This window comes from Peromyscus eremicus, chromosome 16_21 (assembly GCF_949786415.1).
Source record: "Peromyscus eremicus chromosome 16_21, PerEre_H2_v1, whole genome shotgun sequence".
NCBI lineage: Eukaryota > Metazoa > Chordata > Mammalia > Rodentia > Cricetidae > Peromyscus > Peromyscus eremicus.
The window spans coordinates 12,040,846-12,068,524 of NC_081432.1; the positions used below are offsets into that span (position 1 = coordinate 12,040,846).

At 53.9% G+C, this 27,679-nt stretch overlaps 2 protein-coding genes and 1 long non-coding RNA gene across 4 annotated transcripts in view; 2 read left to right on the forward strand and 1 right to left on the reverse strand.

Annotated features, from left to right (window-relative positions):
• Gnaz (G protein subunit alpha z) lies at positions 1 to 27,375 on the reverse strand. 2 transcript variants are annotated; one of them, XM_059281482.1, is made up of 3 exons: positions 26,280 to 27,375; positions 24,782 to 24,934; positions 1 to 623 (listed from the first exon to the last, which is right to left on the reverse strand). In XM_059281482.1, the coding sequence occupies exons 1-3, from the start codon at positions 27,000 to 27,002 to the stop codon at positions 279 to 281; spliced, it is 1,221 nt and encodes a 406-aa protein (XP_059137465.1). In that variant the 5' UTR covers positions 27,003 to 27,375; the 3' UTR covers positions 1 to 278. The 2 variants fall into 2 exon arrangements, with proteins under 2 accessions (XP_059137465.1, XP_059137466.1); XM_059281483.1 differs by lacking the exon at positions 24,782 to 24,934.
• Rsph14 (radial spoke head 14 homolog) overlaps positions 1 to 27,679 on the forward strand; it is a 78,204-nt gene that overhangs the window by 17,309 nt on the left and 33,216 nt on the right. The gene's annotated exons all lie outside the window — the stretch shown is intronic.
• LOC131926191 (uncharacterized) lies at positions 2,289 to 4,280 on the forward strand. The gene is made up of 3 exons (XR_009383449.1): positions 2,289 to 2,419; positions 3,281 to 3,449; positions 3,909 to 4,280. It is a non-coding gene; the product is annotated as an uncharacterized LOC131926191 (long non-coding RNA).

The window sequence follows — 27,679 nt, forward strand, 5'->3', positions numbered from 1 at the left end:
TAAGACTTCAGGAAACCTTGACACGTGGGCAAACTCTGCCATCTCCGGATGTGCGTGTGTGCGTGTCTGTGTGTCGTCTACCTACCTACCTAGCAATCTATCCAAATATATTTATGTTTGCTGAGACGTGGGGCCAAGAAGGCAGAGGCTGGGGGTGGGGTGGGGACACACTCTTCAAGCCCCGTTTCCTGCCCCTGGGGTTGGGCCTCTCTAGCATGAGCTGGGGTCCAGACACCCCCGCGGGTTTCACCACAGGCAGGCAGGCCGTGCCTGGCTCCTCAGCAAAGGCCAATGTACTTGAGATTGTTCTGTATAATGACATCCGTCACCGCGTCAAAGACGAACTGGATGTTACTGGTGTCGGTGGCACAGGTGAAGTGCGAGTAGATCTCCTTGGTTTCCTTGTTGCGGTTTAGGTCCTCGAACTGACGCTGGATATAGACCGCAGCCTCCTCGTACGTGTTCTGACCCTTGTACTCTGGGAAGCAGACACTGAGTGGGATGCGCCGGATCTTCTCTGCCAGGAGGTCCTTCTTGTTCAGGAAGAGGATGAGCGAGGTGTTGATAAACCAGTTGTTGTTGCAGATGGAGTCAAAGAGGCGCAGACTTTCTGCCATTCGGCTCTGGGGTGGTGAGGAGGGAAGTGCTGGTGTTAGTCTCTGTGAGCGGAGAGAGAACTTAAGACCCACAGCCCCGCCAAGAGGCGCTCCCCCTGAGACTGCCCGCCCACCCGGTGCTAGCCCCTGAGATGGCATCATACATCTGATAGGTCAAATCAGTCTTCACTCATCTCCCCCAGAAACAGCTGACAGTCTACTTCGCCCTGAGTATCTAGGGGTTCCCTCCCCCTTCAGGACCCCTCCTCTGGGCAATGATGCTCAAATGACCTCAGTATGTGGTCCGAGGGCTGAGGCAGTGCCCAGGCTAGCCTCCTCGAACCCTGGGGATGCAGACCCCTCCTCTAGACTTACTCTGAGGACCTGACATTATTTCAAACAGTCCTAGCTCCTGGGTCTCTCCACACCCACACTCAGAAGCTCAAGCATTCCACGGGGAAGTTATTTCTTCAGTGCGAGTCTGGGTTTCACACAGTCCCCTGAAACCTTAATTCTGCCATGCGGCACCTGCGGAGGGGACAGCCTGTGCTTCCGTAGGCTGGAACGGCTGCTGTCTCTACACCTTGCCCCCCCCCGCCCCCCATTGGATTTATGGGCTCACATGCAGTGGGTGTCCGGCCACGTCTGAGCAGGCAGGCTTGTACATAGAGAGTGAGGGTGACATCGTGGGACAGTCTCTGATCCCTCCCACTGTTTGCCTCCTTTCTTTTTTGAGGACATGTCATGTGCACAGTGACTTTGGGCCTTCAAGAGCATGTCCAAATGTACTCCCCAGGATATGGACAGATCTTATTTCTAAAACGGGTAACTGTCCCCACCTGGGGTCACTGCAGGTGGAACTAACTGCCCATCACTTTAAGATAAAGTGAACAAGCCAAGTTCCTGGAGAAGCCGAAGCCAGTTTTATATCCTCATCAACCGAGCTACTGGCCAGCGAGCGAGGCTGGCATTGACAAGGGGGACACGGGGCACCCGCAGCATCCCCAGCCGTCACAGTGACAATGATGGTGCTTCCGGGCCAGGTTCTGCCTGTGCCACCCTTGCACCTGCCTATCTCCATTTTACCGATGGAGAGACTGAGCCGCGGAGAGGTAGGAAACGTGCCCCGAGTCCCTCATCAGGGGCTGTGGGCTTGCAGTCTCATGCAAGGGAGTGGTCTGGGGGCAGAGTGCCAGGGTATCACACGGAAACCAGCTTCCCAGGCCCCGTGTTCTCTGAGGCACTGGCTCTGGCTGGAGGAAGCAGATGTGCAGAAAGGGGAGGGTGGTCAGAGGTCCCTGTCATCATCCCGAGACTCGCCCACCAGGAAGACTACGTTTCGCAAATTCACTCTTTAGAGTTGATACAATCAATACAGGAAGAAACTCTGGAGAGTGAGTAACCCCAGGTTTTGGCATGGTCTAAATTGACCTTCCCACTGAGAAACGGAGAGCAGGGTCTCAAGCCCAGCGATACACAAGGGGGCCAGCGCCTTCCTCTGTGGTTGAACCAGACCTGGATGTGATGTTCTGAAAGGGAGATCGGTGGGTGGTGGTCTAGGAATGTTACCTTCTTCTGGGAGAACAATTAGCTCTAATGGATTCCTGGAAAATGCAGTGTAAAAGATGACTGTGGGAACGGAGCTGTCATTTCTCATAGAAATGATGTCATAATTGGGGCTTTTGCTTCTGACTCCAAATTCTGTATCAGATATGGCTATTAGCACATATTCTTCAATTCATCGAGCAGGCAGGCTTGCTGAGCATGTCCTGAGTGCACGGGGCCACGTCTCTCACGCTAGACGGAGGAGGTCTCAGAGCTGTGTGAGCCTTCATAGGGATACTGGAATCCATCCAGGGGTGGACTAGGGGGTTTCTCCTGGCCCGTAAGGGGGATGCGAAGCAGAGCTGTTGTGTGTGGGGGGAAGGTGGTGGTTCCCTTAGCCCCGGTGGGTCACTTGTGATGAGGGCAGGAGTGGTCCTTGGATGGAGGTGTTCAGAAAGTGGGATGTGGCTTAGAGGAGGGGCGGAAGGACTCTCTAAAGGTGCTGCAGTAGTGAACAACTGCTGGCCTGGGGTCAGTCCTCTTCAGACCACGCTTGCGGGAAGAGCTCAGTTGCGGAGACCTTTAGGGGTAGCAGTAGGAAGGGCCAAAAGACCATTCCTGAGACTGCCTCAGCTTCTGTGTGCCTAATGGACTCCTTTCTACCCCAGCTGTCTGAACCGCTTCCCTGCTGGTGCATCTCACAGACTTTGGGGACCCTGCATGACTAAGCCTTGCATCTGTCACTCAAGAAATCATGGAATCCGGGCACCTAGCTCACAGGGTGGCAGGCGGCAGCAGGGGTAGGACTAGGTGTCTAGGAAGCACAGGATCTCCCTTTATCTCGGGCTCCTCCTCACACTCCCAGGCTCCTCTGGCTCTGCTGCAGTTTCAAGCTCAGGTTTTCTGGTGACCCCTCTATTTTTTAAGGACTGCAGTCTCTTGGGAGATGGTGTGTCTCAAATAACACTTGTCCCCACGGTCCCATCTCCCGGGATCTGCCCAGTAGGATTCAGAAAAGCCTGTGTGTGTGTGTGTGGGTGGGGGGGGACTGCTGTGCATTGGGCCTGTAAGCTCATGGAGGACACAGGGCTTCAGAGTCATGGCAGTCCCCGAGCCAGACACTTCCTTCTGTCCTCCAGAGATTCCTGACGCTGGGTGTGTTGTCAGTATGTGAGCACCGAAGCTCTGTAAAGTGGATATGCATAACTGCCCTGGGAGCCAATCAAGATGGCTTGTTAGAAAGCACAGCATGGTCAGAGTCGCTCCAGCACACCACCTCTCAATGTGAGGGGCTGGCAAGAGAGGCAGGTACTGCGTCCTGCCTGAATCTGCCCCTGGACAAGAGGCTCTGTGATTGCCTGTGGCCCCAGGGCAGAGGCAGGACAGAGAACCTCAGGCGATCACCATCAGGACCCTGCCCAAAGGAAGCCGACCAGAGGATCCGGTGGCCAGGGAGGGGTCTTGCACTTGGCGCCAAAAGAGCAGCCTTAAGAGGTGTTGGTGGGAGCTCTGACTTGGTGCCCACCGGATGAGTCCAGTGCCCTTAGACCCAGTTTCGGAGTGGTAGCCACACTCTTGGAGACTCATGTCTCCCTGCTGTCTCACATCACCACCACTGGAGGAGCTAGCTATGCTATTCCCGGCTGTAAGCCTTGAAGCCATGCAACGGAGGAGTGAGCGGGAGGGCCGAAGCTGGCCCTTTGCCTGGCGTCCCGGCCTCATCACTACAGCACTCCTCATCCGCTCATATTCTGCTTTTTCTTGTAGGGCATCTTCTTCTGTGAGGCTGCTCCCTACCTCCCTAAACCTTCCAGCTGTGCCCTACTCAGTCTGTGAGGTATCTTATCTCCCACCTCTTCTCCATTTACATCTGCTTGGCTTCATGGGTCACAGCTGCTTCTCGGGGCGGTATGGTGGGGACTTTTACTGCACCCCTCTATTCTGGTAGCAACGACTCCACCAGCCCAACACAACATGTTTCCTTTTGATCCTGGAATCTGAGGAGCTCCAAGCAAGCAAGCCAGAGCCTACTTGCTGGGGTGGAAGTGGGGACGGGGAGGCTTTCTCCTTTTACACATGGACCGAGCCCTACGGTACTATTGACTTGCCAGAGCTCGGTAAAGAACCACTAATACTCTCTTCTGGCAGGACATCTCCCTTACCTTTACCTCTCCAGCCACCAACGGTGCAGCCATGGTGGAAGTACTATGGTCAGTAGTTATCGTGAGGCCAGCCAGGGCTTAACCACTCGGCTCTCTGAAGGGCTCTTTCACTATGGAAATTGACATTTTCTAGGAGGCTGGGGTTCATCTGAACATTCGTTTATATAAATAACACAGAGCATATGATGCTGACAGAAGCCTGTGCGATGTGGGAATGTGGGAATCTTACTGCTTGGTGGTGGGAACCAGTGATTTGTAGCAAGCCATGTCAGCCACACCGAGGCTAGGTAACAGTCCCCAGGGTGGGCTGCAGCTGTATCTTGGACATTTGTGACATGTCTAGATGGCTCTAAATGTACCCAATGCCACATATCCTCTTTTATCCCAGGGCGGGGCTCGCCTGCACTTGGATTTCTTACAAGGGGGTGGAGGGGACCTTCAAGCACGTTGGCCTGAGAATCCAGGGGTCTTCTTTCCCAGTACAGCCTCCAGGGGGCCAGCACCTGCCGAACCAAGACTGGCTCCTGGAATGATTTTTTTTTCAAGGAGGCCAGCCGCCGGGGTAAGTTTGCATCGGGTTGGCCATTTGGTTCCCTCTCCTCACACCTGGTGACACACAGTGGCAGATGTCCCTGGTTATGCATACAAGGTCTGGGGCTCATTTTTAATAGCATCCTTCTGTAGCCTCTCTGCATCCCGACTGAGCTTCTAAGGATAATATCTGGACCTTTGTGACGGCTGTTCTCCCACTCTGTTCCCACCTCCCACAACTCACTTGGAATCCACTGTCCCACACCGGCCGGCCCTAGCACTCCGAACACCACTCTCTGTCCCCTGTCACACTCTGGGCGGGATGCCAACTTGTCAGTGTCTCGCCCCCTTCACCTGTGATAAGAGGTTGAGGTCAGCAGCTCCCAAAGATGAGATTTTTTTTTTTTAAAAACCAATCAAACATGAGTACACACATAATCTGGAGTTCACGCGGGACCCAAGTCCTTCACCTACGTCCAAGGCCTTGGTTTTCCACTTGGCACATGCCCAGATGTGCCTGGCCAGATACCTCACCACACAGGCCCCAGGGGCGGGCTTGCAGCCTTCCTTCCACGTGAAAGAACGAACAGCTTTGCTGTCAAAGCCGTAAAGTTCTTGAACTGGCTGGCTCTGGGTGTCAGCTTGACACAACCGAGAGCCAGTAGTGAGGCGGGACCCTCCATTGAGGAAATGCCTCCATGAGGTCCCGCTGTAAGGCGTTTTCTCAATTAGTGATCCATGGGGCAATGCCCAGCTCGTGGTGGGTGGTGCCATCCCTGGGCTGCTGGTCCTGGGTTCTTTAAGAAAGCAGGCTGAGCAAGCCAGGGGAAGCAAACCAGTGAGCAGCACTCCTCCATGGCCTCTGCATCAGCTCCTGCCTCCAGGTTCCTGCCCTGCCTGAGTTCCTGTTCTGACTTCCTCCAATGATCTGGAAGCATGAGCCAAATAAACCCTTTTCTCCCCCAGCTTGCTTTTTCTGGTCATGGTGTTTCGTCACAGCAACAGAAACCCTAGCTCAGACAATCCTCAAGATGAACAACCTTGTTTTATATCAAGTTAACTGGACTTCAGCTTCCTCTTAGAACTGAAAAGATGCCCCAATCCTTGAGAGGTGGGATTGCCAGTTTGAGGCCAGCCTGGACTACATAGCAAGACTCTGTCTAAGAAAAATAAAAGGCTTCAACGCCCCCAACACCATCCACTAAAAAAAAAGCCTCAGTTAAAAGCGCAGCAAAGCTGTTCTCATCCCCTGACCTAAGGAATAGCTCCTTTTCTGGAGGTCCCATGAGTGCAGTAAGGAAGGAGGTGGCTAATGCTTGATGTGTGGGAAAGCGCTGTGCTCCTCCACGCCCCCCCCCCCCCCCACAGTGAATCTCTGCCTGGGAAGCCACCAAACAATCACCCCTACCCCGAGAGTGGTGTTAGCACAGGCCTTTTCTGCACAGGGGTGCTCTCCCCATCAGGATTCCCAACAACCCTTCTTGGGGGACCCAGCACATCCCAGCTTCCTCTGGCTTCCATCTGCATGTAGACAGTCCTTCAGATACTGGTCCAGACTAATCCTTTCCCAACCCATTCCCCCATTTGTGTAAACACTGCTGTAGTGGGTACCCCCGCTAGTTCATGTAGCCCATGGTCATACTGCTTTGGGGAAGCCAAGCGTAAACATCTACTCACGTGCCCCTGTACCCAGGCTCAGGTAACTGCTAGTGGCTGGGATTTCTGCCAACATCGAGAATGAGCGGAGTAACACATGGCTCACGGCAACAGGGGGCATTTCTGCTGGGCTTTGTGGCTGAGGGGCCTAGTCACCTGTGAGGGTACTGTGAGGGGATGTGGCGTCGGGACCAGCTGGGTGGGGAGACAGAGACTCTCCTGCTCTGGGCTACCGTTTTCCTCATCTGTAGGTCAAATTAGTTCTGGTACAGTTTGGGAAGTTCAAGTCAGCCCGTGGTAGAAAAGCCCAGAATATTTTTCATAGAATAATGAATTCAGCTTTTTACCCTACAAGTGGGGCTGGTCTGGGCCATGAATGAGCTCCATTCACCAGACTGTCAATCCTGCAGTTGGCAGGGCTGACCCAGTCAGAGCAACAAACTGCCAGTCTTGGGGGGGCAGTGCCCGGATGGGAGGGGCTTCACTGGTTCACTGGATTCATACTGGTGTTCTTCACCGAGTGACAGCTAAGCTTCTGGGATTTCCACTGTAAGACTTGGGAGTGCCAGTGTGAGGGGCTGTCTACTAGATGGCAGTATGGCTTGAGGGCCACAGGAGCTGCTGACCCACACCATGACCAAGTCCAGTCCCGGTCAGTACTCTTGGGGTAGAACTGATTTCTTTACGCTGTCTAGAGAAATAGGAAAGGGCCAGAGCCCCGTGCTCTGTGCATTCAGTGGGCAGGGGAGATCTCAGTCACTTCCCTGAACTGTCCTGAGCTCCACGGAGAGAACTTCTCTAGCAGGGAGTGGGTGGGTCGACCTCACCCTCAGGTCTCAGTAGGTCCCCCAGAATGGAGGAGCCTGTGAAAACAGCTTGTCTCTAAAGAGAAGGTCTTCCAGGCAAGCGAAAAATGTCTATTTCTCCTCTAAGCAAAGAAGAATAGAAGTGTGGTGTAGCTGGCTGAGGAGATCACCAACAGGCTTCAAGGAAGCAAGTGCAATGTCCCTCACCCCTGGACTTTATGGCAAAGAGGCCAGTCTGGCCAACAATGCAGGGGGCTGGGGAGCTTAGTTTATGTCACCCTGGACAGTCGTTTTTGGCTCTGAGAGCATTAGGCGGGGTCTCAGAGGCACAAGATCCCGGCCTGAACTTATCCCCAAGCCAATGAGTTAGAAGCAGGAGTCAGTTCCATGTGGTGACAATTTGGATCCTAGGTGGAATGGAGGTAGTGTTGAAGAACTGGGGTAGGACCCATGCAGGAGGAGGCTGGGACCAGGGCGGCCTCCTTATACAAAAGGGAAGATGTTCCAGAGCCCCATTTCATCACGCTCGGAACACCCTGTTCTAACATAGAGCAAACCTCAGCAGCATGGAAGCTGACACGGCTGGGCCATGTCCTGGTCATGGCTGGCCTTGACCTAGGGTGCCTGTCAAGGAGTGACATCTTACAGGGTCTTCAGTGGACTGTGCAGAATGGGAAGCTGGTTCAGCGACCCCTGTGGGCCAACTTGGGCATTAACATTTGATTCTGGGGGATTTTTTTTTTTTTTTTTTCCGTTGCTGGTGTGGGCCATTCAGCTCTGGGGACTCCAAGTGTGTACTTACTGCCATGTCTCAAGTCCTCCCCAAACCGATGCGGATGCTTCAGGGTTTGGTCCCGTTGGACCTCTCGAGACCCCTCTACCAGGCTCCCGTTCTAGCCATTCTGGCTGCAGTGTGTTCCTGCCCTGCACATGAGCTCAGTTTCCTCTCTCTCCCAGGACCCTCTTCTTAGCTTCTAGCCTGTGCTACTATCTCCAGAGGTGCGGGGCGTTTTCCCACCCACCCCACCACTCCCCAGAGTTTTCTTGAGTGCGAGCAGCAGGAAATATTAGATAGGATTTATATTGCCGAGATAAACAGATAGAAAATACAGGATAGCCTCGAGAGGGCCTGGAACCTATTCCAACGGGCCCTAACGGTCTCTGCCCTAAGGCATTTGTAGAAATGCCAAGGGGTGGAGCAAAAGACCTCCCCCCAGCACAGCCAAGTGCAGACCATCTCAGACACCTGCACTCAGGCCCATGGTCCTAATCATCCTCTCTATGCAGACCTGCTGAGTAAACCCACTAGGAACCAGAAAACGGGCTCCCACACAGAGGTGTCTTTCAGTTCCACATGGTTCGATCCAGGGTGCTTGGTGGTATCTGAGTATCTTTCTCTCCCTCGGTCTAGACTGCAGGTCTCTTGCCCTTAGTGTCAATGGTTGTGGACATGTAGCCACACATCCTGTCTTGTTGGTTTGGATGTGCAATGTCTCCCATAGGCTCAGGCGTTTGAACACTTGGTCCCCAGCCGGTAGTGCTGTTTGGGAAGGTTGTCAAGGCATATGAAGTGGAGCCTTGGTGGAAGAAGTGGCTCACAGGGGTGGGCCTCCCTCAGCGTCCCCACTTTGCTTCCTGGGTGTGGATGCAATGTGACCAGCCAGCCTCGGGCTCCAGGCACCATACCTTCCCTGCCTGCTGCCTGCCACATCTTCTCTGCCATGGCCCCATCATGGTGGACTGCGTACCTTGGGAGCTGTAAGCCAAACCAAACCCTTTCTCCCGTAGGTTGCTCTTGTGAGAGTATTTTATTATAGCCACAGTTAAAGAAACTGAGGCACTTCCAGAGTCTGCCATGCTCTGTGATCAGAGAAGCCTCTGGTTTGGAAACGATGGGGTTAGATCTGAAACAGCTCACTGCTGTTGGGACCTGGGACCATTACAGGGACTGTCTCTAATATTAGTTGCTGAGAAGCTTCTGTTGGGCATGATTCTGTTGGCTTCTTGGAGGAAAGGGCCTGTACATGCCAGGCAAGTGTTCTGAGTCACATTTCATTCACCACCAGCCTGCAGCAAGACTCTGTCACCTCCTACATTCCAGATCATAGCTCTTGCCTTAGTGAAACAGAGTACTCATCTTGGATCCTCCAGCAACCTGGACTGGATTGTGTTTCTGAGAAGTTGGTCTTGGACTGGGCACTAAACCCTTCACTTCTTCTGAGACCTCTCTCCAGGCCCCATGACACCCCCTTGGATGCCAGGCTCGTCAGCCAGGCCCTTGAGACTTTTCAAGGTGCCAGGGTCTCCTTTCACAGACAGACTGGACTAAGTTCAGTACATTCACTCACTTGCTGGTCTGAAGATCTGTGGCTGCAGTTCCTATCTGGTAGCTGGCTGGTTCTGCCACTCTCTCCTGCTTTAGAGCCATGGGGGAGGTTACTATCCATGCTCTGGTGGCCTCAAGGAGCTTAGAAGACAGGAGGAGTGAGGCGAGAGACACTGAGGGGAAGTCAGCTGAAACCTAAGCAGGCATCACGGCGCCGCTTCCTGGCAGCAGCATGAAGTTGGGGAGGCATCAGTCATCTGCCTAGGGGCCAGATGCATGGTTCTCCCCAGACAGTGCCAGCTACTGGCTGCTGGCTTCCCCCATTCCAGCCTGTCTTCTCAGTGAAGTGGCTCCCGGTGGGCAGGGCCTGTATATTTACCCCAGTGCCTGGATGGAATGCTAGCTAACCCTGACAGAGACAAGGCAGCTGTGCCTCTGGCCCTGCTGCTCACAGGGAGGCTCCCGGGCAAACTGGGCACACCAGTCACATTCAAGCGTGTGGTAGCCCCTTGGGTCTCTCTCAGCACTGAACTGCTGGAAGGTGGTAACAGCAGCTGTCACACAGGGCCAGCTGCCCCTCCCTCTGTTCAGTTTAGCACCCAGACTCTCAGTAGACGGATTGCTGTTTCCATGACAACTGGAGAGGACGCCTCCACCCTCCGTCTCACATAGCAATAAAGACCAAAGACGGGAGGAGGCTGCACATCTTAGCCCAATATATCCACTTGGGGGTAGTAGAAGGCGGGCCTTTGGGAGTTGGGGGACCTGATTTTTCCCTTGAGCCCTTTGAGGGGGCTCTCTTGGCTCACTCTGGTCTGAGAAACAGGCCAGTACCGTTAAGATAGAAGGTTCCTCTGGTGACATGCTCCTAAAGGAGTATCCACTGGTGGGGAGGCTTCCTGATGTGACACAGGGATCCAGGCCCAGGGAGAGGAGTCATGGTGGGGATCCTTGAGGCATTCCTGTTTTATAGACTCAACAGACCTCCACCTCCACCCAGTCCCGCACCCTGCACCATGGAGAGTCCCGTACAGACTGGATCACCTTCAGGCTTGGTCACAGACATTGGCCTCGGGGGAACTGGGATGTATCTGGAGACAGAGAGGATGCCTGGGGACTTGTTTCCAGTCCAGTCTGGTTAGCACACTCTTCCCCCTGCAAAGTTAGACGCTGCTTCGACAACCTGGAGAACTGGATCAGGGAGGCTAACGACTCAGTGAGCACGATTGCCCTGGAGTCCATCTGTGGGACAGCACAGAATTAGGCCAGTGCAGGGCAGGAGGGAGCACGGGGTGAGCTGGGGCTAAGGGAGGCCTGCTGCCTACCTACGTGCCGGGTCCCACTTGGGCTCAGAGCCCTCTTGCTCAGGGTGGCCACTTCCACCCAACTGTTCCTACACCTCACCTACTCACCAAACCTGGACCTTGCAGATCTGTGGGTGCTCAGGGTACTGAAGCAGATGGTACAACCTGGCCTGCTGTTCCGGCTCCGAGGGCCTGGCTCACAGCCCCTATTCCCATTCTGCCTGCCCACCACTTGCTTGGCTCCGCACGCTACCTTATTTTTGTCTTCGGGATCTGCCGCAGGCTTCCCAAGCAGAGACCCTGCCTACCCTTCAAATCTCAGGTCCCTCCCATTCAGTTCAGTATCCCTTTATGAGAATGCTTCTACTCGACTTTCATTTTTAGGGCTTTGAGTAGTACATGGGGAGGGGCCTGGAAGAGTAGGAGCTAGTCCCTGCTTGAGGGATAGACAGAAGCAATAAGCAAAATCACCTTTGGAGAACTGAGTCCTTCAGAGGGCACATACATACACTACCAGCTCTCCAGAAAGACAGGAAACAAATGTTGAGTGTGGCCAGCTAGGCAGTAGCACATCGACTAGGCATAGCTAGCACTGAGGATCAGGCCTGGGCTGGGGCAGCAGTGTGAACATGACCCCTTGGGAGTCTGAGCTATCGTTGGAGTCTTTGGTGGGGATCAACCTCCCTGTGTGTGCCTTGTGAGCACCCTCCAGAGGCTTCCATCTCTGGTTAACGTATTTCCTGCCTCTTCCATGTGCCTACTTCCTCCAGAAGCAGCCTTTGCCATGATGTCTTTCTGCATGCATTGTTGTTCTTCTGAGGGCCCACAGCTGGCTGGCCTACTGAATCCCGCCTCTAAAGTTTTACAGGTTGTAACCTCAACCTCTTAGCACTGGGATGCTTTTAGCACCGTTCAGACCATATTCTCGTCGGTGTTCATCATTTGCCCACGTTCATGACTGTCTTGGGACCTGCTCTCCTTAACTTGGAGGCAATCTTCAGACAGGGCCAGATGGCATCTGGAGTGGCAGCTATGTTGCAGGTGGGGGTCGGGGTAGGGGTGAGGGTAGGTTAGGGTGAAAGCAAGCTTGGGTGCTTGGCTTGCCTACTCTGTGCCCCTACTCTTGGGCATGGCATACAGATGACAGGGGTGGTATCAGGAGGAGCCCCAACATTTCTGTGAGGATATCTAGGTTGTGTTTTGGGGAGGTGACAGGTACCCAAATGAGGCCTTGAAAGAGTGGGACTGGGACTTCCGGTCCGTAGCAGCCTAGCTTCCCAGTGACAGGTGGCCTTCATCTTATGTCACTACAGCTCTGATGCTCAGAGGGTCGGCAGATAAGAGACTAGAAAGGGGCAGGGGAGGGCACTCAGCTTTAAAACGACTGGGAACTGGCTGATCCCGTATCTCGGCGGGTGAAGTCTCAGGTTTCGTATTTGTGAATTAACACTCTCTGGTCAGTCCCCTGGGCTCTGTGTACAGATGCTCAAGACCCAGCTCTGTGTCTCTGCCCCTCTTGCTGGGTGTCCTGTGCATCCTGCTGGGAAACCTGCATGGACCAGATGCCCAGCTCAGCTGCAGCCTCCACCTGCAGGCAGATAGCCCTGAACCCACAGGAGCCACTTTGATCCTGTGGTAGAGGAGGGTTAGCAATGAGGGTGACTCCAGCTTGTAAAGTCAGACCTTCTGGATGGCTAGTGTTCTCCAGCTTTCCTTTCCTCGGGTCTGTTCTCATCCAGTCCCCTTTACCTTCTCTTCTCCCAGCGGCTGCCTCTGCCCCACCAAGGGCTGGCTGGCTGTCACCTAGGCAAACTGGGGGAGAGCTACCTAGTTTACAGAGGACTTTGGGAGAAGCTCTCTGCTCGGCAGCAAACGAGATTTCCCTGGGCTGGTGTAACCCGAGCAAGTCCAGAAGTCAACCTCTGCTTACCCACATCCCTCCCAGTGTCCAGTGACAAGTGCCTTGTTCACAGAAACAGTACACGCCAGGCCTACCACTTCAAACAGCAAAGGCTGTTTAAACAAGATAAGAGGCCATGGGTAAAGCTATACCTCGGGCTCTCATAACACGGGACGCTCTCGTCCTGAACCTGCCAGGAACAGCAGGAACTACTACACTTCCTGCCTCACGTAGCAGGTGAGCCTCTGGCCACCTCCTGTTTACCTGTATAATGTGGAGGGGGCTGGGGTGACCCTAAATGGTAATAATAGAAGCCACCACCCAATCCTGCCCAGTCCCTGAGTAGTGGCCAGTGAAGGATCCTCATTGGGATATCTACACATTCGGAGGCCCCTGACTCTGCAACCAGGGAAATATCTGCACTTGGAACCCAAGTGTCTGTATCTGTGAGGTGGGGGCCACCCCTGGCTGGACTAGGGGCTCACAGGCTGCAGGAGCAGTGCTCCGGTATACGACCTGGGGCAGGCTCTGTGCCATCTGCTCCTGGCTACTGCCCTTCTGTTTCTATTTATTTTGTCCCCAGTAAAACCCCACAGATCTCTCTCCACATCCTTCTGCATGGAGAGCTCGGAGCCCACGATGTTCCATGTGAATTGCCCTAGATACCGAGGAGTTGGATGAGGGGCTTGGGAGGTCAGAATTGTACTGCTGGGTCAGCCTGGACCTGGGCCATCCAGATGGACACAGGTGGCCACATGACACACTAGGATGACTGCCAGGCCACAGTCCTACCAACCCTCAGATCCCACTGTTAGCTAGAGAGAGATGCCTACAGTACCTGACTGTTTGTTTGTTTGTTTGTTTTTTAACTTACCTGATAGCGCTCTCTAGGGGTATGAATACAGCCATCAGACAGTGCCCTGTTTAGTCAGTGGCCTCTCAGCAGTAGGCCTAGTACCCCACAAGTCACCCTGTTCTGCCTTTTTGTTTTTAGTGGATCTCAGAACCAATGACAGACAAGTTCTCAGGGCCTGTGACTCTTTCTGCCTTGACAGGTGTTGGTTCAAGTCCCAGGGGAGGAAGAATCCCACAGTACGACATGGGCAATGGGCATCTTATAACCATCATATATCCCAGAGGTTGTGATTTAGGGATGCTCTAAGACTCCTAGGTCTGGAACAGAAAATTCCCACAAGATGCTAGGCATATTTACTCCAAGAGGAGCTGGAGCACCAAGTCCTGTTCCACTGTCCATGCCCAGCAGGCCAGAAGCATGGGGATGGGGGTGGGGGAGTGCCAGCCACTAACAGGAAGTTAGTTAATGGACACCAGGAAGCAAGGATCTTATAGACTGGGGACTGTCAATACAGATGAAGGCCCGTGAAGCAAACTAGTGCACAAGGTCCCTCCTGTTATTTCCCCAGGGGACACCTGGGACCTACAGCTCAACACATCTCCTGGACGGCTCAACAGGTACATGCTCAGCAGCAGAGATCTCCCCCACCTCCTGTAGGCACCAAAGCTTGTGAAATCCTTCACAGTAGGACTGGGCCATTCCTTTGAGGAATAAGAGAAACTGGGGGTAAAGAGAGATCCCAGTGGGGGAATGTCTGCTTATGGCCTACAGGATGGGTTTCAGCAATGCTCATCCTTTGTAAGAAAAGAAAGAGTACTTAGTACACCTGATGTCACCTGCAGGATACTGGGGGAGGGCGATGCTGTAGCAAGCTCCGCTCTGTCTAAACTCCAGTTAAGGTGACAGAGCTTCTTTGAGCAGAATGCACATGGCAGTCACAGAAGCCAGATGTAACTTACTCTCTGGGTCTTTGGTAAGACCAGGACAGCGGCCTGGAGCCTGGGATGTTTGCTCCTGACTCCAGTATCCATTACTACACGCTGAGGAAAAGGCCACAAATGAGTTGGTAGGAGACCTGAACTTACTTACTTTTCTTAATTCATCTATTTATTTTACATCCCGGCCTCAGCCTCACCCCATCCTCCCCTCCAAGTCCCCCTCCTCCATTCCCTCCCCCGACACCCCAATCCCCTCCTCTTCCATCTCCATCCAAGAAAGGGCAGGTCTCCCATGAGTACCAACAAAACATGGCGTATCAAGTTACAGTAAGACTAAGCACCTCCCCATGTATTAAGGCTGGGCAAGGTGACCCCGTACAAGGAGTAGGGTCCCAAAAGCCAGTAAAAGAGTTGGAGACAGCCTCTGTTCCCACTGTTGGGAGTCCCACAAGAGGACCAAGCTACACACTGTCACATATATGCAGAGGGCCTAGGTCAGTCCCATGCAGGTTCCCTGGTTGTTGGTTCAGTCTCTGTGAGCCCAGGTTAGTTGATTATGTGAGCCTTCCCATGGCATCCTTGATCCCTCTGACTCCTACACTCCTTCAGGAGACCTCAGCTTTAATACTGTCTCTTTGGAGGAACTGCCAGAGTACACAGTGGGATGAAGGACCAAGGACAAGGCTTCCTGCTTCTCCTGATTACAACCTCCGCATTCTTGGCCAATGATTTAGTCCACACATAGGCAGAGTAACCAGGTTGTGCAGGAATTCTGATGCAAGGTAGGGTCACCCCCCAGTGTTTACAGTGGCAGGGACTGTCATACCTGTAGTGGCCATAGACTAAGGGCTCCTGGGCTATCTGTTTTGTTTTCTCTCTGGGCCTCAGTGGTTAGGAAAGGTACCTGAGCCAACGCTGAAGACTCTTTGCCTTCTGGATAGTGATCAAGGCTTGCTTGGACTTAAGGCCATGCTTTAGGATGTTATGGTTATATTGCAGGCTGCCACCTTCTGGAATGTTTTAAGAACCGCAGAGTAGGTCATTAGGCCATGAGCAGCAATTGAAAAAACAAACAAACAAACAAACAGATGAAAAGAGAAAGCTCCCTTCATGTCATGTGGCTGCTCTCATGGATGTGCTCCATGGTTCTTAGCATGTGACAATACTCATCCACCTCAATATCTTCTGAGTACTCTTGGCCTAGTTACTGAATACTGTTCTCACCCTGGTTTATTGGCAAGGTCCTGAGCCCACACACTTCACCCGGAGGAACCCTCGGCCTTCAAGTTGTTTATATCAGGAAACACTTCGTCCTGGGTGGTACCCAAATACCTAACCTACCTCCAATCCTGTGCATCCTGTGTTTAACCACTGTGTGACCCTATCCTTCCAGAGCAGTCAATGTTTCGGAAAGCAAGAGAAATCCCAGAGCACCACTCAGGCTGGGGCAGTCACGGCAAAGGAATCACCATGAACCAACGACAAGGCTGATGCTGAGAGTATTCTGGGGTGGTCTGGACATAAGTGGGCCAGGGAAAAAGCTCCAATAGGGCCAGGGCAGGAGAGGACACTGATGACCCTCTCAGCTATGGAAGGCAGACAGCATGGATGCCCTGGCAACAGGGCCCAGGGCAGAGCAGCCACAGCGCATGGCAAGGACAGGTCCATAGTCCAGGCTGCTCATCAGGATGTGGCCTTGGCCCTGCTAAGTGCAGGCTGGGTTACTCAGGGCCTCCTGCTGTGCTACAGGCATGAGTTATAGCAGGCAATGACCATGTCAGAGCAAAGCGCTCCATCACAGGCTTTCTGTCCACATCTTCCACAAGCACCTTTCTCACTTCCGGTCACAAGGGTCGGGTGAGCTTGTCTCCGCTAAGGCTACACTGGAGCCAGGGCAGTATCCAACTCTGCTGCCAGACTCTCGCCTCCTGCCTTTGGTTGGCTAGGTGAGGCTCAAAGGGAGGCAGGAGCTGTGCCTGGAGCCTTTCAGGCACGATCACCTCGCTTTAGTCGGTCTCGCTTGTTGTGGGTGGGAAGCCACATCCAAGCCACGGCCTGCCTCTGTATCATTTCCAGGACGCTACTTTTGCCTAGACTGTGGCCCAGCTTGGGTGGTACCCTGAGATTCCCTCTGCTTTCTCTTCACTGCCTACTCTGAGAGGACAGGCTCACAGCACCGTCGCGTAATCCAGGTAAGGACAGGATCAGACGTGGATGAGGCTTTGGGGCTCCTGAGATGGAGCAATAGTTTGTTTGACCCACACAACATGAAGGCCAGGAATTCTTCCAGGCAGGACACCCAGCTCAGAGCTCGTAGCTTTTGAGGACCGTCAAGCGCAGAAGGTCACGCGTATTCAGTTTTAGAATGCTGGGTCAGGACATCTAGCCCACCCTGCAGAGCAGGGCAAGCTTTTCTCGGGGGCACAGCTGGCCAGGGAAAGTTGGGCAGGGCTATGGCCCTAGGTCTGAGAACCTTAGGACATGAGGCCCAGGGACTTGGGCACAGAGTAGTTTTATTACTAATAAAACTAGATACACGGGAGACCTTGACTTGGGAAATGTGGGGTTGGGGAGGGAAGGCTGAGGGGGGAAGGCTGGGGGGGGGTGGGAAGAAGGGGGAATCTGTGGTTGGTATGTAAAGTGAATAGAAAATTTCTTAATATTAAAAAAGAGAGAGAGAGAGAGAGAGAGAAACTAGATACAGTGCAAGAGCTGAAGAGATACTCACTATGGGGTGCAAGGGATGAGGCCAAGCTCCTGGCTGGCCTGAATTTGTCCTCTGCCCAATTAGAAGCATGCCCAGGGAGAAGGAGCGCCTATCATTATACCCTCACCAACAATGGGTGTCTCCTTTAGATATCCAGAGAGCCTCACGGAGGGGCAAAGAAGGGACTGTTTCCTGTCAGTACAGAAGCCTTTCTGCCCAGGAGGTGGACCTAGGTGTCCTGACCATTCTTTACCTACTCTTCTGCCATTCAAGGCCAGTCAAGGATCTCCCCTGGGTGTGGCAGATCTAATACCCACCCTGATCATCAGGAGCCCATGCCTCCAAGCCAGGGAGAGCTCAGGGCTTTCCTTCACCACCCTAGAGTCTCTTCTTGTTAGGTGGGAAAACTGTTTTTCAGTTCTTGGATTATACACATCCCTTAAAACAATAATAATCTGTGTCTTAAAGCCCAGAGCTGTTCTGATGTGTACATAATGAGCAGGACTAATGCGCTCAGGAAATTAATTACCCACTGCCCAGGGCAGCGGAGTGGACAGGAGACAGAAGCCTTGAGTCTCTCGGTACAGCTCAGAGCCAGAGCAGGGCATCTTTGTGAGTATGCAGCGTGATCACCCTGGCAGCGAGGGTGTGCAGCCTGGGGGTTGAAATCACACCATCCCTGGCTCTGCATCACAATATTTGGACTACACCTCTCGTCCGTGGCAGGGCTAGGACTAGATGCAATGGGACTTTGTCCTGCTTCACCATTCCTTGCCCTCAGTACAGGGTGCCATCCAGAACTGTGCTGTCCACAGTCCCCAACAGCCTCTCGGTTTCTGCCTCCTTTGCCAGTTGCCCCAACACCACCCCACGGCTCTTGGGCTGGATTCTCCATGGTCCAGATCAGCCTGGCATTTGACCTCTGTCCCAGTCTGTTCAGGCCCTGTTGCTGGTATCTGGCCCCCTACAAGGAGAGCCTGCAAGCTGTTTCCAAGGCAGAAGGACCCCCTCCTGACTTCTCCAGCCCAGGCCAGCTGTTTCAGAGGGTTTCCACAGACCCTCTCAGGGGCTCCTTAATGCCATCTCCTCGTCGCTCAGGAGAGGAGGAACATGATGACTGCCATGTCCCTACGTTGTGAGCTCACTGGGCTGGGGGCCTGCACATTCTAGGTGACTACTTTCCTGAATGATGCCACAGGATTTGGCTCTCTCTCGGATGGAGGAGAGCCCACAGGTCTCAGGTTAGCTTACAGAGAGAAAGCAACAGTCAGTTCTACAGCTGTTACTCTATGCAGCAGAGTTCTCTTAAGTCGGTGAAAAGAGAGCAGCAGTGAGGGCCAGGCAAGGAATTGATGATGCTCCGGCAAATGACACTTCTTTAGCAGGATAATGTCAGTGGAAATGGTATGTGGCCAGTGGGTCGGGGGAAATCTCCAAGGGACCACGGGGGAGGGTGCAGGCAAGCACACTGCTCTATGCTTCAAAAACGTGCAAGTGGTAACTCCTCTAATTCATCATCCACTGAGTCTGGCCCCAGCAGGATCTGCCCACGAGAGTATCTTGTCTGTAGACTGTTGGTAAATAACAGCGGGCTGGGTGGGGGAGGGAAATGGGACTGCTGTGTAAAGCTGGTCCATGTCTGTGATGTAATAACTGACACCTGGCCGATCTGAAGCCACTAGTATGTCGAGAGACAGCTCAGAACTTCCTGAAGATCAAGTATCGACTCTCGCAAGCTGGGAAAAGCCAGATACAGCTGCTGGATTGGCAGACAGAGGGCTGTTAATGACTTGCTCCTCTGCAAGGGATGAGTACCTGGGACAGGTACTTGCCCCCCCCCTTCCTTAAAACTGATCAGCACTCGAAAAGCCAAATTGTTAGGGAGCCCCTTCCCACCCAAACCAAGGCATAAGCTGGCTGTCTTCCTGCTGTGGTATGGGCAACAGTCTCAGAGATCCAAGAGCACAGTGCTTGTCTCTCTGTGTGTTCTGTAAAGGTAGATGAGGGTTCCTATGGTAGAAATGATGGGATGATAGAGCTGGCACCCTGGGACTGAATCCAAGGAATGGTTTCCAGTGACCCAGTAGGACAGATGATCTGTCCATTATGGAGAAAAAGCTGAATTACACAGTTCACAAGGACAAAATGAAGGCGTGATAAATGGATGAGAAGGCCATGTTAGGAGTGCAGAGCTGTCCCATGCAGGTATTTCTAGTGTTCTAGAGGCAAGGAGATGTACTGAGAAACAAGTCCCAACCCCCAGGGCCCCGGCCTGCTGAGGACTCACCAAGAGCCAAAGTCACTGTACAAAGGGGACTGACAGAGTGGCCTTGTCCTTGGAAGCAGCCGGTATGACAAGGAAAGAGGGCCATGAGACGGAGACAGGAGTGTTTGTAGCCTATGTCTCCCTGAGAGCAGATAGAAGGTCTCAGCACAAGTGTTGGTAAGCCCAAAGGCTTCATGCCGGGGGGGGGGGGGGGGGGCTCTCCATTTTCTATCCCTCTCCCCATCACAGGCTGAAGATAGCATACTACTGAGGCTCAGGTGAAGCCTAGGGTCCTGGGAGAACAGACTCTACCCACTCACTGCCCAGGAGATAGTATGGACAGCTGAGTCCTGCTCACTATTATGCACCTACTTCACCCTGGCCCTTTCTGCCGCCTCTCAGGGCTGTGCCATCTAGGGGGCCCCCAGTCCTTGAGACCCAAGCCCCTCTGCCATGCTACCCCACAAGGTCTGAGCCCTGGTCTCTGTCATCCAAGGGTCATGATTTGTGGATATCATGAACAAAGTGCAGGGAGTCCACAAGCCTCTCTGGCATGATTCTAAACGCTAGACACTATTGTTGGAGCTGTGTCCTTAACTGGGTCAGGAGAAGGAAGCAGAGTGGGGACATACTGTACGGAGGATCCCCCAGTTCCTGCTGCTGCTGACTGTTGGGGAGCAGGTCAGCCTAGATGGTCACTGGAGTCTCCCATGTGATGTGGGGCTGACAGGGGAGGGCTATGGCTTGAGTGTGAAACGTCTCACAGGCGCGCGTGCTGTGACACTCGATGCCCCGCGGCGGTGCTCTTTCATGAGGTTGTGGAACCGTTCGGATGATGGTTTAACCAGCAGAAGTTGGTGGCTGGCGGGCAGGCCCCGAAGGTGGGATCTGTTGTGGGATGGTCTGTATGTCAAATGTGTTGCTGATTGGTCAATAAATAAATCACTGATTGGCCAGTGGCCAGGCAGGAAGTATAGGTGGGACTAACAGAGAGGAGAATTGAGAGAACAGGAAGCTGGGTGAGGGAGACACTGCCAGCCGCCACCATGACAAGCCGCATGTGAAGATGCCGGTAAGCCACGAGCCATGTGGCAAGGTATAGATTTATAGAAATGGATTAATTTAAGCTGTAAGAACAGTTAACAAGAAGCCTGCCACGGCCATACAGTTTGTAACCAATATAAGTCTCTGTGTTTACTGGGTCGGGTCTGAGTGACTGTGGGACTGGCGGGTGAGAGAGATTTGCCCTGACCGTGGGCCAGGCAGGAAAACTCTAGCTACAGGGATCTGCCAAGATGTGGACAAGCTCCTCTGCACGTACCTGCTGCCTTAGCCACCACCCTTGTGACGGTGGACTGTACACTCTGGTACACGAGGCAAACATCAATCTTTCCTCTCAAGTTACTCTGCCAGTACTGGGGCACGGGATGCAGATACTCGGAAATATTCAGAGCACTGCCTGGCTGAGGACATTAAGTAACCTGTAAGGTACCTTCCAATCTAGTCTGTGTATGCTAGGAGAGGAACATCATCCATATCCGGCTGTTTCCCACTTGGAGCTCCTTCCTGGGACCAGATGTGACCTGCTCCATCATCCCTGGCTTACTGTACGCACCCTGCAGACCTCTCAATAATACCTTTTTTTTTTTTTTTTAACTCACTATGTAGACCAGGCTGGCCCCCAACTCACAGAGATCCGCCTGCCTCTGCCTCCTGAGTGCCGGGATTAAAGGTGTGCGCCACCACGCCCGGTTCAATACCTCATATTTTAATGAGATGTTTAAATATTTTTTTCCAGGTTGGCCTTTAACCTGTAACCCTGCTTTAGTCTCTTGAGTGCTAGGCTTACAGGCTTGTGCCACCATCTCTGGCTTAAATTCCTTAAAACATTTCATTTTGAGGGGTTGGAGAGATGGTTCAATGATGATGAAGAGTACCTGCTGCTCTTACAGAGAACCCAGGTTCAGTTCCTAGCACCCACATGGTGGCTCACAACCATCTCTAACTTCAGTGCCAGGGGATCTGACCCCTACTCTGACCTCTGATAGCACCAGGCACACATATGATACACATATGTACACGCAGGCAAAACACTCACACACATAAAATAAAATAAAAAAAATTGAGACAGGACTTCATATTAGAACCCAGGCAGGCCCTGAACTCAAGATAATCCTCCTGCCTCAGCTTCCCGAGAGCCAAGATCACAGGTGTGAGCTACTACACATGACTTAAATCCATTAAAAAGAAACTGAACAAGCCTCCTTTCAGCGTACACACGAAAAAGCACATGGCAGCTTTAAAACACAGTGGCAGGTCCATACTGTGTATTCGGGACAGTCTCCTAGATGCTTTCCTTCCTCTGGGGCACCCATTAGGGATCAGCACCCATGGGGTCTCCCTCAGGCAAGCTAAAGTGGGGTCCTTAGTCTCTAGCTCCTCCCATGCCTCCCTGTCTCCTACCCACTCCACAGTGCCCGCTGAATGCCTACTATGGCTGTAGCATAGTAGGCCATGTGAATACTGGCCTGCCCTTGGAATGTTCCCAGAAGTGGGAAGGGGCTGCTGACCTGAGAACCTGGGACCTAGACAAGGGTCTAGTCTAGGTGGGTGCCGGGAGTGTAGCTGCTGTAGAACCCCCGACCTGCAGAACTTGCACTTGCGCCTAAAGTCTGCATCTGGCTGGTCTCCTCGATTCTGCTGACCAGCTGTCTGCCAGGTGAGCATGAGGCCTCCCTGCGGTGAGTCTTGCCGAAGCTCAGCTGAACTTGTGGGGCTCAAGTGGCCACCACTGATCCCAGTAGAAAGCAAATGGGGCAACTATTGCCTGCTAGCTCTGGAAAGGGGGCAGGTATCCCCGGCAGCATAAGGGCTCGCAAGAATTAAGTAGTTGCTGTGTAAGACTGTCCCTCATGTGCCAATCAAGTCTGCGCTATCAGAAGTTGGCTTATGTTCACTTGTAGTTCTAGTGCCCCCACCCCCACCCCAATCAGGCCTTGTACCAGCACAGCAGGCACACAGCAGGCCACTATGGGACTCAGGGTAGTGATCTGTCTGTGGGTTTCTAGATGAGAACAGTTGGCACTTTACAGCTATGCCTTTTAATCTGTCCCTTCTGAAGTGTCCCTCTACCATTAAGTGGCTTCCAGTGTCCATTAGCTGATCCGCAAAGGGAGAGGCTAGATGGCAGCTGTCTGCTTCCTTCTGCTTCCCCAAGACCTGGTGCCCTGACCTGAGGGCTCCTACAGGTCGTAGCCATGGTCATGGTTCCACATGGGCTGCCAGGGCTGTTTTATTCCGGGTTCACAATCCTCCTGTGGCCACCGGGTGACCTGCATCTGTTATCTGAAGAGGACCAAAGCCTGAGTCTGTGTGAGCCCTGGAGCTGGCTCAGTGAACCTCCTCAGATGGGAGGTTGTGAAGGGGGTGGGCAGTCAAGCCCTAGAGTGGCTCCTAAGATCAGTCGGGGGTGGGGTGGCACACAAGAGGAATCCTCGTATGTCCCTGGGATGTGCTCAGCCTCTGGTGGCATCTGGGAGTATACCAAACGGCACTGGAAGCCCACCTGGGTTTGGAGTCTGCAGCTGCCTGTTAAGGTTACAAGGAGGTTGGAGACTCAGAGAGTCTAAAGACCTGTCAAATCCTGGAGAGTGTATGAATCATGGACACACATGGCATGGCTCCTCGTATGTGCCTGTTGCCACACTCCATGGATGTCCTGGAAACCTGCACCTCCAAGGTGCTGCCCTGTGCTCACTGCAGCCCTGGAGCGCCCAGAGCCTGGAGATGCTGAAGCTCTCCTTGGCAACACGCTGACGCTGACGCAGAAACCAGCAGGCGGGCTGGGGGATGGGGGTGGGGCAATGGCTCCTTCTCCAGGCATGGGGATGGGAGGGGGTACCACCAGCTCTAGGAGAGGAAAGGAGAGAGGGCCTTGGAGCTGAGCAGGAAAGGAGAGCTCTGAGGAGCCATGTACACAAGTCTTGGCACAGGCCCCAAACTTCATTGAGCTTTTGCGAAAGTGGTGTGGTCTGTTCTTGGCTGAGTCCTTGCCGGGGCTGGGACTTTTAGGGCATTCCAGGAGGGGGAGGAAGCAGCTAGTGGCAGCCTGGTCGGTCGGTCTCAGCATCTGGCTGGAAGGAGAGGTGAGAGGTGCTCACTGTTGGCACAGCCAGGGCAGTGGGGGAGGGGAGGGATCAGAGGAGGGTATTGTCTTTCCTCAGCAGCCTGTTTGTTTTCTATCGTCAGATATTACTGGTGGAGCATGAAAGGTCAGAGCCATTTGGAATCCAGTGAATTTCCAGCTTTGCTAGGGTTTGCCATCAGGAATTTCCTTTTCTGGTGAACAACGCTACTTCCTCAGGCCCATGGGGATGAGAGAGAGGGGAAGGAGAGAAGAAGAGAGAGGGAGAGAGAGAGAGAGAGAAGCGGGGAGCATAAGGGACAGGGGGAGGTAAGGGGAGAGGGTGAGAGATGGAGGGAGGTGAAGGGGAGAGGGAGAAAATGAATGAGAATAAATACGTGTGTGTGTGTGTGTGTGTGTGTGTGTGTGTGTGTGTGTGTGTAGGCTCAGCTGCAAACCCCTCCCTTCAGGAAATGCCCTGGTAGACTTAGCCTGGTTTCTGCAAGAGGTGAGCATGGGCCTCACTGAGCTCCCCACAGGGATGGACCTGAAAGAGGGCTAGAGATCAGACAGCCACAGAGCTCCACGCAGTCCTCCCAGGGCCTAGCCCCAGGAGCACCCTGCTTACATGGGAGCACCGACCCACACTGTTACAAAGCGCTCGGTGAGGAGGGGAGAGGCCCCAGGCTAGGGCCAGGGAAGGCATTCAGTGAAGTTTTGCTCGAGATGAACCTCTGTGACTGGCAGCTACAGCATGGCTGGCCAACCCTCCATCCTACTGTTCCCATGACCAACCCCAGGCACTACACTTTGCCTGACATCTGGGTCAACCCCAAACGCTGACCGCAGGTAATGTCTCTCTCCTCTGTGAGGATTGCCACTTCTAGTTAGAACCACACATGTTGCTGGAGTGCGAACAGCCGGAAACGCTGGACGGGCGAAAACCCTGAAGATGACCCACTCATGAGACAGACACAGCCTGGACACAAAGTAGACCACAGGCGGCAACAGGGTCACCTATATCTACAGCTCCATCACCTCACTCATTGGGGACAGTATCAATACCTGGCACGGTTCCCAGGGTACCTGGATGCTGGAGGGGAGGGGAAGAGAGCCCTGCCTTCTGTCTTCATGGCCATCGGTCAGGCTACAGGCTCTATGTCCGGAACACTCAGGCATCCAGAGCTGTGGCCAGAGCCTTCCACCTTCCACAAACACCTTTGGGGGACACAGGCCCAAAGTTAGAGTCCTTGGATGAACTCCAAGAATAGTCATCACTTGCCTTAACAAGCCCAGATGAAAGAAGGTGCCCCATCCTTGCCACTGACCCTAGAGACCAGTGTTCTGAAGTGGAGAGGCTGGACCCTTGTCTCATAGCATGGTGGAGGTGACATGTTCACAGTTTCCTCACGGGCATCACTACCTCCCCCCAGGTACCACAGCTCCAGGAATCCGCAACCTCACAGATTCTTAGAGGCTGTAAAGGGAGGCGCTGGGTCTTTGTTTAGTGTTTCTGTCTGGTACAAAAGTTCTACTGAGGAAGACAGGCCCAGAGCAGCCCTACCATCATTTGTCTATCAGGTTTCCACTCCTGCTACTCCTGGGGAGAGTGTAGGTAGCTTGGGCATCTGCCTCAGTTGGATCTGAGCATGCTGGCTACCCTCTCCATGCAATAGGCCTACGTGTGCTTCCTTGTTTCCTCGGAAGCCCCCCTCCCCTGCTGCTCCCCCCCCAGCTCTACCACTGGATCTAGGTCTCCTTCAGGTTGCTTCTCTGGTAGTCCTTCTCACACACTGGTTTTAAGCCTAGGACAAGGGATTCAAAGAACACCAACGAGGCCCTGCAGCCAGCCGATCCACTAAGCCCAAGGCCAGGTCCTGGCACCTTGGATTTAACCCTTCTTAACCAGATCACCGCTAGCCTCTCCAGATCAAGAAGGAATCATGGGGGGAGTTGCTGTTCTCAGGATCTCCATGTTAAGTAGTGCTGGTAGGAGCTTAATGGGTTTGCTAAGCTGCCACTCGGCCCACCAGTGACTCTGAGCCAGGCCTTGCCTTCTATGTCCTCAGTGCGTGGCACAGGCACAATATAGTCACCCAACTGGGGCCAGGGTGACCTGGAAACTCAGGCAGCAGGGCCAAGCGCTACAAGGGAAGTTCCAAAGTTCTACCCGTAGCTGGCGGAGGGTAGTCAGAGCCGATAAAGGTGGGGGCCCTGCCTGGTGAGCTCTGTGGAGCCTAGGGGTGTGGTGTTATCTGGAAGGGGTCTGTCGAGGTCACAGTGATGTCCCTTGGGCTGGAGGCGTCATGGGGTACTAGCGTGACCCTGCCCACTGGGGTTCACAGCTTGATAGAGGTGCCCCCGAGGCCCAGTGGCATCTGTAAACTCACCGTGCCCAAGCACACTCCCCTGAGCACAGAACAAGGGGCATGCTCACCCCATCTCAGGGAACCGCTAAAGGCTCCGTGTGGCTGGGCGAGGCTCAGTACCGGTTGCCTCTCTCGGCTCTCACGAGCCCACCTGTTTCCCAGGAACAAACGGTAGGAACCCAGGCTTTACTCACCGTCTGGTTGTCCTCATAGAGCTTCAGGTCATAGCCACTGAGCTCCACACAGAATATGATGGCTGTGACGCCTTCAAAGCAGTGGATCCACTTCTTGCGCTCTGACCTCTGCCCGCCCACGTCCACCATCTTGAAGGTAAGCTCCTTGAAGGTGAACTTGTTCTCCACAATGCCCGTGGTCATGTCCCGAGAGCGGAGGATGTCCTCCACCGTGGGGATGTAGTCAGGGGCCGCGATGCGCTCCAGGTCATTCAGGTAGTAGGCGGCATTGTCCTCCAGGTGGTACTCACTAGAGCGCCCGAAGCAGGCCTGAGCCCCGGGGTCGGCCCACAGCCGTCGCATGACACCCAGCAGCTCGGGTGTGATCTCGCCCTTGCTCTCGGCTGGGCCAGTCAGTGCAAAGAGCTGCACGGCATCATAGGCACGGTCAGGGTTGTGGAAATCAATCTTAAGGGCAGCCAGGGCCCGGATGATGCGGGTCAGTGAGTCGATGGCGTTGTAGATGATGAGGGGCTTGTACTCCTTGCAAGCGTCCAGGTTGAACCCGCCGCTGTGGATGATCTTCATCTGCTTGACGATGGTGCTCTTGCCCGAGTTGCTGGTGCCCAGCAGGAGAAGTTTGATTTCCCGGCGCTGCCGCTGGCTTTCGGAGCGCAGGTGGCGGTCAATTCTCCGGGACCGCCGCGCTGCCTCTTTCTCCTCTGAGCTTTGCCGGCATCCCATGGTCCGGCAGCAGCGGGCCACCCCCTGACACAGAACACAGGACGGGTGCCTCTCCCCCACCTTTTGCCAAACAAACAGAATGGTCACAGTTGAGGGATGCTGAAAATGTGTGGGCTGGTGGTCACAGGCAGACTCAAGGGAGACAGCTGACCTGGGGGTGCTCAGCACTGGCTTTGGGGCAAGGCCGTCATGTCACACTGCAATCCCTGCCCCAGTGGCTCTTCTCCTGTGGGCATGGCGCTCAGTGCAGCGGGCCAGAGACCACACCCTCCCCTCTAGTGACACTCCACCTCCCTGTTCAGCAGTGTGGCCTGATTTGCCGTAGTCATTCCCTGCACTCTGCCACGGTAGGAAGCTGTCCGCTTGCGTCTGCCTAGGCAGTGTCTGCCCAGGCTACTGCTGTCTGGTCGCTGGTTGCTGTGGCGATGCTTCTAAGCGCGGCTGGAGGGCCCAGCGCTCCCTGAGGCCCCCCTGCCTCAGGCTGCTCCGGCTCCCTGCCTCGCATCCGGCCCTTCACCTAACGGAAAAAAAGAGAACAGCATGAGCTACCTCCCTGGGCCCACCTCAGGCTGGACAGGGGAAAAGGGATCTGCCGCCGGGCCTCAGGAAACACCACAACGGTTCATCAACTTCCCAGCCCCTTAAGTGCTTCAGGGTCAGTGCCCAACCCACAGCAA